Raw genomic sequence first — 12,719 nt, 5'->3', positions numbered from 1 at the left:
TAACCTTGCATATTGTGAAATGTGATTTTGTGCATGAAAAACTATTTGAAAATGATGAGAATGATGAAAATTTTATATGGACTAGTTGAGAAATTTGAAATGTATATGTCATTTATGATAAGTGTGAACATGACCTTATTAGGGGGTGGGAGTTCACCCATAAGAAAGAGTAGTGGAAGTTCATATAGCATGTATCTCCTTAGTGTCTAGTGAGGCACAATGTTGGAGATTTTCTCCTTAATATCCATGTGGGATACGATGTTGGAGAGTGATGCTCCTTAGTATCAGTGATGTAGTGCTGGAGTAACGACACCCTGAATTATGTGTGATAAGGGGAGACCATAGTCTAAAATTGAGATAGGACACCTTTGACTAGGCGATCCTACCATCGAAAGTGAGCTCAGGCCATTGTGAATGTGCACTTGGTCCAAGAGCCTATAGTTTAGTAAGGGTGATATAGAGGCACGGATGGTAGAATGATCATGTTAGTAGTAAATGACTTGTATTCATGGAAAGGAATATGTTGTAATATGCTAAAAGTGTATTTTGAAGTTTTATAGCTTTACTCTCTTATGGTTGGGCATATTAATTAATAGTAGTGAATTATTCTGTTACTGAGATGTTATCTCGCCTTATGATTATATTTTATATGTGAGGGTTCCGGTAGAGGAAATTAAAGAGTAAAGAGTGTTGTAGAATAGCTCTTCCCCTTTCTCTTTTAGATTTGTAATGAATATTGCCATTATATAATGCCAACTTAGGAACATGACATTATTTTATTATCACTTGCATGAATTTGTGATAAGTGTGCGTATCTTGGTCCAAAGTTGATGTTGTGAATTAAGTGTGTGCGCGCGCGCTATTGGCCAAGTTATAATTACAAGTAATGTATTTGAAGTGATTTATGTGTCAAAATGACTAAATTGAGAAGTGTGTTAAATTTAATCCACCCCTTTGTATTATTGTCAAATGGAGTTTTGGTGGCCATTTTGAGTGTGATTGCTTATTTGTGTGATATGAATGAATTATCATGTTGTGTGTTGTCCATTTAAGGTAGTCAAGGTGTCTCTAGAGCTAATAGCATTTGGTATTGTAAGTTGGACACCTTTATGTGTGTTTTGAGGTGAAAATGAACCATTTTGGGTTTGAGTATTCATCTTTTTAATGGATGATTATTTAAGTGTAAGACTAGTGCCATTAGTTAGAGGACTTGAAGAGCTTCATGTGGATATTGAACCTCCTAAATCGGACGTCGGATGGCAAAACGGCGCACTCCGAAAGCTTAGAGAGCTGTTATGACAATAGGTGTGCGTCATGGTGCAAGTGGCCTTTGAGGGACTCGTTCCTCTATGCCATACGCCGCGATAGGCGCGGCTTGTGCTGCAGTGGACGGGCCAGAAACTGGAGAATTTCTAGATTTACTTTAGCTTGTTTCGATGGCTATTTCAATTTTCATGCTTCCATTACCATATTTAATTAATTTTGAACAATGGTATGATCTCAAACAATATTTAAAAAAAAGGGTTTCTTGAGATCCTATTATTTTAACTATATATCTTTTAAACTTTTGGGTTGTGATAACTTTTATTTAAGACTTTATTTAATCATGGTTATCACAACGATGCGTAAGAGTATTGTCCTAATAATGTCAAGGTAGACATTACATTCATTACCCTAAATTAAATTGTTCATTGCCTTACTGTCTATTAGTTATCTATTACTATCAATTGATTTCATTCTAAGTGTTGTCATCAAGTTAATATTAGTTGTTCGTTTCTTTAAATATTATTTTTCATTATCCTGCTAGCTGTCATTCATCCATTACTATCAATTGGTTTCATTTCAAGTGTTATCATTATGCTAATATTAGTTGTTTGTTTCTCTACATATTGTTGCTCATTACTCCATATTAAGTTGTTCCTCACCTTGCTATTTGTTGTTTATCCATTACAAATGTCCAGAAGCAAGGGAAAAAAATTGATTACTAATGGAAAGTAATGGACAAACAATAGATATTAGGGCAATAAATAACTTAACATAAGGTAATGAACAATAGTATTATAAAAATGAACAACTTAAATTAATGGACAAACAATAATCTTTCAATAGAAACAATCAAGTAATTTCCCATAACATTTTAATTTCACTACAGTATGCTTGAACTGTAGTAAAATTTTAAATTTTCTAAAATTCTCTTTTTTATTAACTATAGTCAAGACGTTTTTATTAAAATTTTCTCCTTATTATTTGTGTGATTCCCAAGATGAATCTACTTATCACTTAATCTTATATTGCACTTTTTCAAGAACAAATGGTTTGGATCTTATTTGAATATTAAAACTGTTATTGGATTGATCAATGGGTCTTAGGTCAGTTTGTTTATTTGAATGAAATGGAATGAAATGGATTAAAAAAATAAATGGATAAAAATAAAATGATCAAAAGATAGATGAGCATATTTATAAGGGAAAGAAGTAATTTAGTTCATAAAGTTGAAAATCATGATTTATAAGATTTTTGAAAGGTGTGATAATTTTCATATTTATTGTATATATGAATAAGTTTTATCATGTTTATCATAAAAAGGAGGGTGATTTAGTTTATTTTTATTTTTACTTGTTTAATTTACTTCATTTTAATAATGAAATATGACCTCAGTTTGTAAAGAAGAAGGTGATAGTTTGTCTTTTATACCATGCCTTCTTTGTTGTTGTTGTTGTTATTATTATTATTATTATTATTATTATTGACGCTATGGTTTTGTAGGAATCAGATTTTTGTTTTCCCCACAGATAAAATCTTGACGCCTTTGGAAGTGATTACAATGGCCCAAAGGAATTGTTCCTTTACACACACTGTCCAATTAAATGATTTAAAATTGAGAGAATTATAACCGGCCTCTTCTCAAAAAAATTAATTATAAATAAGAATTAACAATAAAATTTATTTAAAAAATAAATTATATTTTATATTTTAACCGCAATTCATTTTATATTAATTTTTATTTATAATTAATTTTTTTAAGAAAGGCTAGCTGTAATTCTCCAACTTATGCTTCGGAATGTTAATATCCAAGGGGGGTATGCTCTATTCAATTTTGTCGAGAAGGAAAAGAAAGGGAATCAGAGTGCAGATTTGATGATCAGTTGTTACATCAGCGTAGGGCCGGTAAAGCTCGACCCAAAAAATCTTAAAATCAATCCTAAAAGTCTAGATTTTTTTTTTTTAAATTTAAACTTCGAAAAAATTTAAAGCAAGCCCGAATAACTAATTTTTTTATTATTAAAATAAAATTAAAAAAAGCAGAAGAAGATGGTTAAGAGCTCGTTTGAATTTTAATTAAATATAATTAATTATAAAAATTATTAATTAATTTAATTAAATTTAATTATAATTGATTATATTATAATGCAACTTATTTGAATTTTTTTTAAATTAATTTTAACCATATAAATTATCATAAAAGACATTATTTTTTAAAATTAAATTATTGATAAATTATATTTAATATTATTGAACTTGTTAAACTTTATTTAAAAAGTAAAAAATATTATTTAACAACAAAATTGAATCTATAAGCAATTTTTCATAGCATATTTCAAAACATGATTATGACTCAATAATTAACTGTCAAAATTTTTAACTGTTTGGATAATTTTTACTAAAATCAGTTATACGATCTATCCAGACAAGCTGTAAGTTTCCGATTCAAACTCGTGACATAGCGAGAGCAACATGGTCTAACCAACATAGCCAAATTCAAAGGCTCAATTTTACAAAAAAGGAAAAAAAATAAAAAATATAATTTTTTAATATGAAAATTGAATTGACTAAAATATAAAATAAAATAAAATAATATTTAATAAATAAAGTATTCAAATTAGCTTGAATAAGTTCAAAGACTCGAGGTATAAGGAGTTAAGATTAAACTTAATTATATAAACTTTTTTTATATGTTTGAATTTTTTTTTTTATTTTTGGGTTACATATATGTTCGGGTATTTAAAGTTAATTTAAATAAATTCAGCCCATCCAAATTATTCACTTTATATCAAAGACAATCAACAGCAATTGATAAAGGAAAGCTACAACTGATGATGGAAGAAAATCAAGCAATTAGATATGCTTTGTTGTTCATCAAACATCAACAATGGATCCCAAATCCTCTGTTTCCCCGTTGGCAATTTTTTTTTAAATATTTTTTTGATTGGATACAGTATTCCTCTATTAGAGTTAGACACAATCTTATACAAGATACAGTCGTATATTAAATCTAAACACATTTTTCAATCTCCTGTTTACCTTTTTTCTTAGGATGCATGGTACTCATTTTAGACTGAATTTTCTACAAGATATTAGGTCTTTGTTATCAGACTTTATAAGTGTGTATGTAACCAACTTTTTAATTTAATACTTCCTTCATTTTTAAATATAAGAAAAATTAACATGTGTCTCCTTATTTTTTATTTATAAACAAAGTTACACATTTTAAAAATTATTTATCACATTCTTCTCAAATTATTCCTCATGAAGTTAATATTTATTTTCACTAGATAAATTTATTTTATTAATTACAGTGATAAATTAATTCAATTTTTTTTAATTTTAGACATAATTATTATAATCAATCAATTTTTTAAATTACATGAATTAGTTAGTTTTTTCTATATTTGAAAATAGATAAATATAATTTTTCTTTTTACCAAAAACAGTTGTTTCAATTGAAAAAAACTTTATCAGTTATACATCAAATTAAGGATATTTTTGAAAAATAGAATTAATTGCACATTGAAAATCAGAAAAATATCTTATATCTTTTAATATAAGATTTAAAAAATATTTTATAATACTGAATGAAGGAAGTATTATATTATTTTAAATCACATTAAAAATATATAAACGTAAAAAAAAATTGTATCATTCAGTGATCGCCAAATTCAATGTCGTCCACTAAACGCAGCGAGTGGGAATTGAACGTAAAAGGGCAAAGGGTTTCAGTTCAGAGCAATGCACGTGAAGAAGTTTGAAGTTCCCAATAAATGCAGGATCACCCATGGGGAGCGAGTGAAGTCACAAAAATCACTATCTAAACTCAATGTTTTAAAAAGATTAGTGGGTTACAAATTTCGTGATTCAATCGATTAAATTAGTAATTGAATTAATAATATAATAATTAAATAAAAATAATATTTATATACATTTATATTAAAAAATGGGTTAAAATAGTTTAACCACTTTAAGTTTTAAGTTTTAAATTTTTGTTTGGGGTCTTTAAAAATTAGCCGGGCTAAAGAAGGTCAATTTGAATTAACTGTTAGAATGGTTCAAATAATTAAATTAGATCATTTTTTCCTCGGCTCATGGTCCGACTGTTTGGGTTGGTCCAATCCTAAAAACAAAGATCTAACTCACGCAAATCTCACATAATCATGTATCACTCGGTTTGAATCCCATCATTAGTGATGAGAATATGGTTAGGAAATAATTTATAAATATCATTATTTGTTTGAATTCTAAGATACTCCATCCACTCTTCCATATAAATTACTTCTAATTACTTAATTGAAATCAATAAAAAATAATTAAAATACCAATATTTTATGGAAAATAAAGAGATTATCAATTTACGTTTATTAAATATATAATCTTTAAAATCACACTTTCCCATGCATGTAATTTTTTACTTTTTTAGCGGAAAATTGCAAAATGATAAAATTAGAAGACAACAATGAATAGTCCTACCAACCCCACTTCTTACCCTTTTCCTTATCTTCTCCACTGTTCGATCTCCACTTTATTCGTTGAGCTTTGATATATTAAAAAACTATTGTACGTTAAATAATAAATAAATCAATCAATCAATTTAAATTATTAAAATTTGATATGAACAGTTCACACTTTTAATATTATATTTTTAATATATTTTAAATTACTTGATATATTTTATATTATTAAAATATTTTTTTAGTTTTATAATATATTAAATCTTACTTATTGAAGTTGAAATCGTGGAGAAGATAGGAGGAGAGAAGGGTCTTCCCATCTTTTTATGCAAAGTGGCTTTATTGAGATAAAAAAAGCATCAATTTTTTTTTAATGACTTCCATATAAAATCAAAGGGATTATCTTAATACCATACTAACATGTGAACTCCCTATGATTAATGAAAAATTCTTATATAAATGAGGTCCATTTTATTATCCATGCTTTATTCAATAAAAAAATATCATGTTAGAATATTTAAATAATAATTAATTTTGTCATTGAATATAATAGATAGAAAAAATAAGAAATTAAATAAATATTCTATTTTAAAAATAATATCATTAAAAATAGTGACACATAAAATTTTATTTAATTAAATTAGTTCAATATGGTGTATTTTTATTAGATAGCATAAATGATGCCGGTGGCAAAGCTACGTTTGGATGAGGGTGTGTAAATGCACCATCTCACTTTAAAAAAAATTATATAATATGTAAATTTTAAAATTTTACATTTTCTACTCTTGATGTTTTACACCCTTTGAACTACATAAATATTTATGTTCAAAAGCTTATTAAATATATAATATTTTTATGATTAAGATAAAATATGAAAAATATATTTATATAAAAGACTATATAACATGCCTAATATAATTTTTTTAAAAAAATAATTATCAATTTACTTATATTACATTATTGCTACAAATTCTAACATAATTATTATTTTAAAAAAAATATTAATTTTTAAATTAAATAATCTTGTACCCTCAACCCTAGGTCTTGCTTCGCTATTAGATTCTGTGGTGTACCAAATTCAAGAAAAAAATTTCTCATGATTAATTCAACTTATTTTTTTTTTTAAAGGAAAAAAGACAAACAGACACAAGGAGTGGGTGGCGTAAATGCCATGTTTTGTGGCTTTAGTACACCGTTCCCACGTTTCATCATCACGAGTCCCTCCTTTCTTGCGGTTTTGGTCTCTGCTTTCGTTTCAGTCAAAAAGCTTCTCTGAAAATCTCAAACATGGACGCAACTCACTTTATCTCTACATCATTGCCCATTACGGCTGTTCTGTTTAAGCCTTCACATTCAAGCCAGTCCACATCACGTGCTCTTTTAAATCCCCATTTCTTTTTAGTTTAAAAAATGAGTCCTATATTTAAGGGGGAAAATAATACTGGTGTATTCATTGCATATGAATATTATCATATTGCAATTTGTTAAAGTTTTTAATATCATCATATTTCCTTCTTAAATATTACCTTTTAATAAAATAATTATCTATTTTTAAATTAACTTATTTTTTATATTTATATTTATTAAGCACTTTATAATAAATATAAAATTATTATTAATGAAATATTTTTTAAAAAAATAATTATTACACCTTAAAAGATTAAAAATATCTTATATTTTTTAACGTTTAAGTTTCAAAAGCATACAGTAAATTGCAATCAATTTGAATTATATTGTACTAAACACTTTTTAAACAATATCAGACCCAGTTGGAGGCTGACCCAACTTTAACTTGAATTAAATGATTTGTTAAAAAAAACAATAAAGATTGTCTTTAATTTACATTAAATACTTGTCAAAATAAATAAATATATTTCTAATTTTAATTTAAATAATTCATATTTATACTCATCTTAAAAATAAAATTTTAAGCTTTTACTTTGTATAAAATTTATCTTGAATTATATTATTTATGACTTATAAATATTGTATCTTCTCCATAAGTTTTATCTCTCTCTCTATATAAACGTGTACATATATTGCAGTCACACACACACGAAACACACCCATTTTATTTAAAATTATAAGATAATTTTAATTAATTTATACTCTCAATAAATCAGTTAATGATATTTAAAATTTTGCATTTATTTTATATTTATATTTATTTAATAGGATATCTTAATTTAAAAAAATCTTATTACTTACACATCCTAATTTTAAATAATTTTTAAAAGTATTGAATTATTGAATTTATTGAATTAAATAATTTGTTAAAAATATATACTTGTTAAAATAATAAATGTGTAATTTCTAATTTTAATTTAAATAATTCATATTCACTTTGTATAAAATTTACCGTGAATTATGTTATTTATGATTTATAAATTCTGTATCTTCTCCATAAATTTTATATTAATATTTTATAATAATACTCTTATTATATATTTTATTTTATAACTCATCAGATACTATGCATCTACCTCTTTCTATTTTTAATAGGAGTAAAATTAAAAATAATTTTTATTTTAAAATATATTTAATAAGTTGCAAACTCTTTGTTTTTTTTTTTGTTCCACTAAAATAATTAAAAGCGTATCATAATAAAAGACATAAATATGGATTCCAAATAGACATTGAAGCCTCCTACCAAACTCAAATGAGGTCCCAATTTGAAAAGAAAGTTTGATGGACGGAGTACTTATTCTGTTCACACCATTAACGAATCCATTAATTGCTCTCACCTGCATTTTCATACTTTTCTTTGACTTCTCATCTCTTCCATTTTTAATCTCTGTCTTGTCCATTTAATTTTTTTTTAATTTCAACCACTACTTTTTTCTTGATCATCTTGCATTTTCGAACGCTCCTTTCAATAGTGGAAGAACTTACCAGAACAATATTTTTTTAAATAAAAAAATTAGATTGAATTGATAAAAACTAAATGTAGTAATTTAAGCTAAACTTAAATAAATTTAAAAAATTTTAAAATTAAATTTAAAAGTTTTAAAAAAATTATTTTAAATTTATTTGGATAGCTCGAATAAACTTAAAAAAATTTAGGCCAATTCCAAACTTGAATGGACTTTGCCCCGAATGCCTGAATTTTTTTTATTTTCACTAAAATAATATAAAATTTAAAATATTAATTTTTTAGAAAAATGAAACTAGATAAAAATAAAAAATAAAATATTATTTGACAATTTGAATATTTCGAACCAGCCTAAAAGCTCAAGGGATTAGAATTGAGCTTGACTATGTTGGCTTTTTTATATGATACTACCTCCATCTCAAATTATAGGGCACTTTTTAAAAAAAAATTTCATCTCAAAATATAAAACAATTTGAGTAGATTAAAGTTTCATTAAATGTATCAATTTCAATATTACCCTTTATTTCTCTATAATTAAATTTTATTCATTTTCTTTTTAATATATTAAATGATGGACATTTTTAAAAATTTATATTTTTATTTTAAAAAAATAAATTTAAATGTATTTAAAGAAATTTATTAATATGTAAAATTTTATTTAAAAATATTTTATAATTTAAAATAGAAGAAGTAAAATATTTTAAATTTAATTTATATAAGCTAGCTTGAATTGAGTTAAATATGAAAAGTCCAGCCCCTCGGCTTTAATAAAGACTGCGCTGTTATTGTTCGTGGATCAAATTGCAAGCAAACTTTCAGTCAAGTGAATCACGATTGAATTGTTCATCAGTCAATTTTAACTTACTCAAATTTAGACAATCTTCTCTTCCACTCAATCCAACAACTTTTGATATGTTAAATTTACATTTTACTTCTAATTCTAACGTTAAAAACTGAGAAATTGACTATAAATTGAAATTTGGGGTCAAAAAGGATAGATTCGGATTCCACGATATTCTTGACAATCATCCGAATCCTAAAGCAACTATAGGAAACTCAGGAAAGCAGAAGACACTAAGAACTAGTTGTACATTATTTTCTTTTTGGGCGAAAAAACTGTTGTACTTTTGGTGCATATAAAACTTATTTCCAAAATAAATTATTACATTAATTAACAAAACTTGAACAACTCAAACGCAACATGCCAGAATTTATGGAATGGATAGATTCGAAGAGATTGCATGTTTTTTTTTTTAATTAAAAGAACTGACACTAATGGCCCGAGGTTACAAGTAAGATTAAATCCATTACTTCTCACTTTTGTGAGAGTTCTCATATCACTAGGCTACAACACCATTAGCTTGTCATGAAGAGATCACATGCTAGAGCAAGCTTCCCCTCCCCCATAATTCTTAGATCAATTGTCCAGGAGTTAATCCAACTTAACCAAAAATTTTAAATTTGAGTAATTGAGTATATAATAGTGATTAAATTCTCAATGAAATATATGCTTTTAAAGAGATACTCACAGGCTACTGACCAAATTAATTTAGGTTAAAAACCTAAGATATGAAAGTGAAAGTAATTTTCCATGTACGAAATTTTGCGTCATATTTTCTTAAATGGTATGGTATCGCTATTAAAAAAAAACAATAATTTTCAAACCAAATATTGCAACATGTTTTTCAAAGATTTCCATTCAGTATTATAAAATACTTTTTTTTGAAATATTATGTTTTCAAATATAAGGTATTTTAAAATTTTCAAGTTATAATTAATATTTTTAAGAAGATATTTTTATTTAAGGGTTTAATAAATAGAATTTTTAATTAAAACAATATATTAAATAAGGGTGAACTTTGAAAAAAATAATGTGTAATTTTAAATGTCAATAACTAATTCATTAGAAGGTTTAAATCGATTAAAAGTGTCTTATAATACTAATATTATACTCCCTTCGTTCAAAAATGTGAAACATCTTTTGAGGAATTGAATGTATTTTTTGAAGTGTAATCATTGTTTTTTTTTTCTAAAAAGCACTTTATTAATGATGACTTTATATTTATTGTAGGATGTTTAATAGAAATAAATATAAAAAGATAAGATTAGTTGAAAAGTAAGTAATGAATTTATTAAAGAATAAAATGTAATTAAAAATGTCTTATATTTTTAGAGGAAGGGAGTGTATAGGAAATAACAACTAATAACTAAACTATAAGCTGCTTCACTGTAAAAACTCAGATATATATTTTGAGTTATAAAAATTATATAATTAATTCTGAAAGTATATAATCATTTAATAAAAATGTAAAGCTTTTAATTTTGCTCTATTAAAAAAATTAAGGATTTTAATCTTCAAGAATTAAAAAATTTAATTAACTAAACTATAAGCTGCTTCACTGTAAAAACTTTCAGATATATTTTCCCCTAAATATGTGTGTTTTTTCCTGCAACACAAGCCCATAGAAATAAAATGCTTGGCGCAAAAAAAAAAAAAAAAAAAAACAAAGCTTCTCTTGCTTGATCACTTGGCACCAAACGCAAGAGTCAAATTCCTTCCCCTTTCTTCTCCACTTTAATTTACCTCTAAACAGGTATCCCAAAGTTCCTTTTCCCTCGATTTTTCTTCCTCCAGTCTCTCCATATCCCCAAAAATATAATACTTTTTTAATTAATTATTGATTATTAGTTAGGGCATGTTAATGTAACTGATCTGGATCATACAATCCATATCTGCATTAATTGAAGTAAATCTACTGCAATTCATTTGATAATGGATAGAATTCGAACAGTGGTTAAAAGTTAATGAAGATTCCAGAATTCTGTAAATTGAATCAGCATTCATGAGAAAAGTAAGATTCAACCATTCTCTTCATACAATCAATTACAAATCGAATTTTCCTTTTCATCTGTCTCGCTCTCGCTCATCAATGGCATTGAACAAAATCCAAAAGGCCCCCAGAAAAGCAGAGATTACTCAGGAAGAAGAAGCAGAAGAAGAAGAGCCTGAAACTCTCGGAGACGTCGTCGGAAACAGAGGTAGCAAACGCGGTTCAGCGTCCCTCGGAGTTGACGCCGGCGAAGGGTGTAAGAAAAACCCTTTCTCTTTAATAGCTTTCTCTTCGGCTTCCTTATCCAAGCTCGGAGATGTCCGGTCGAAGGGGTCGGGTATGAGCGGCGTGACCGGGCTGAGAACCAGAGAAGGAAAGTCAAGAATACTGGGCGAGAGAATCTCGGGTTTTCGGGGAGAGAAACCGGAATTGTTCGGCGAAAACGAAGGGATCAGAGGGCTGATCTTGAGATTCTTACTGAGCGAGTTCCTCCGCTCGTACAGCTTGAACCCCGAGGAGGATTGCTGCTTCTTGGGCGTGGATTTGATGGGCGGGATCGCGTGGGTCTTAGCCGGAGATGGGTCCGAGGAGTTTGAGGCGGCGGGTTTGGAGGATCCGGTGAGCATTTGGACGACCTGCTTGAAGGAAGAAGTATCAGCTTGAACAAAGGTTGTGGGATATGGGCTTCCGGGTTCGGATCTGGTAATGGATTTGGGAGGGTGAACGCCATTGTTGCTGCTGCCGCTGGTAGTGGTGCTACAGTTGGAGCTGAGGCTGCGAGGAGAAGGAAGGAGAGAAGAAGGTTTCGAAGGCTCTGTGTTGTTATACCTTGGGGATATGGAGGCCATAGATGACTGGCGAGAGAGAGAGAGAGGGAGGGAGGGAGAGAGAGTGGTGAAGCCAGTCCTTAAAATAGAGGACGAAGGAGATGAGACTTTGTTGCTTTGTGTGGTTGTGTAAGTGTAAGAAATGTTTTGGTAAGGAACCTCAAATGCTCTGCTGCTTGATGCAATCTCTACGCGCCTTATAGGCAGCGTGCGTAAAGGAAATGCATTTTCATAATATACTTTCTCCATGGTGATAGTTTTTTAAAAAAATTAATCATTTAATTTTTATAATTTTAAATTAATTATAACTTAATTTATCAATTTTAATTTTTAATAATTCAGTTCTTAAAATTTTCATTTAATTATAAATTAATTTTTAAATTTTGTCTCATATAATTTAATTCTTGAAATTTCAACCTTTTAAATATTGATCTTTATATTTAAAAATAAAATTAAAAATATTTAA

General features: G+C 27.4%; 1 protein-coding gene across 1 annotated transcript; it reads right to left on the bottom strand.

Annotated features, from left to right (window-relative positions):
- Positions 1-11,415: 11,415 nt before the first annotated feature.
- LOC129286839 (VQ motif-containing protein 4-like) lies at positions 11,416-12,510 on the bottom strand. Its single transcript, XM_054922907.1, has one exon. The coding sequence runs from the start codon at positions 12,500-12,502 to the stop codon at positions 11,573-11,575; it is 930 nt and encodes a 309-aa protein (XP_054778882.1). The 5' UTR covers positions 12,503-12,510; the 3' UTR covers positions 11,416-11,572.
- Between the last annotated feature and the right edge of the window lie 209 nt (positions 12,511-12,719).

The sequence above is a fragment of the Prosopis cineraria genome, unplaced genomic scaffold (genome assembly GCF_029017545.1).
Source record: "Prosopis cineraria cultivar Desert tree isolate PC_DT_omini unplaced genomic scaffold, ASM2901754v1 PC11, whole genome shotgun sequence".
Classification (NCBI taxonomy): Eukaryota; Viridiplantae; Streptophyta; class Magnoliopsida; order Fabales; family Fabaceae; genus Prosopis; species Prosopis cineraria.
The sequence above is the reverse complement of the archived record's forward strand: the minus strand, read 5'-3'. Positions and strand labels throughout refer to the sequence as shown.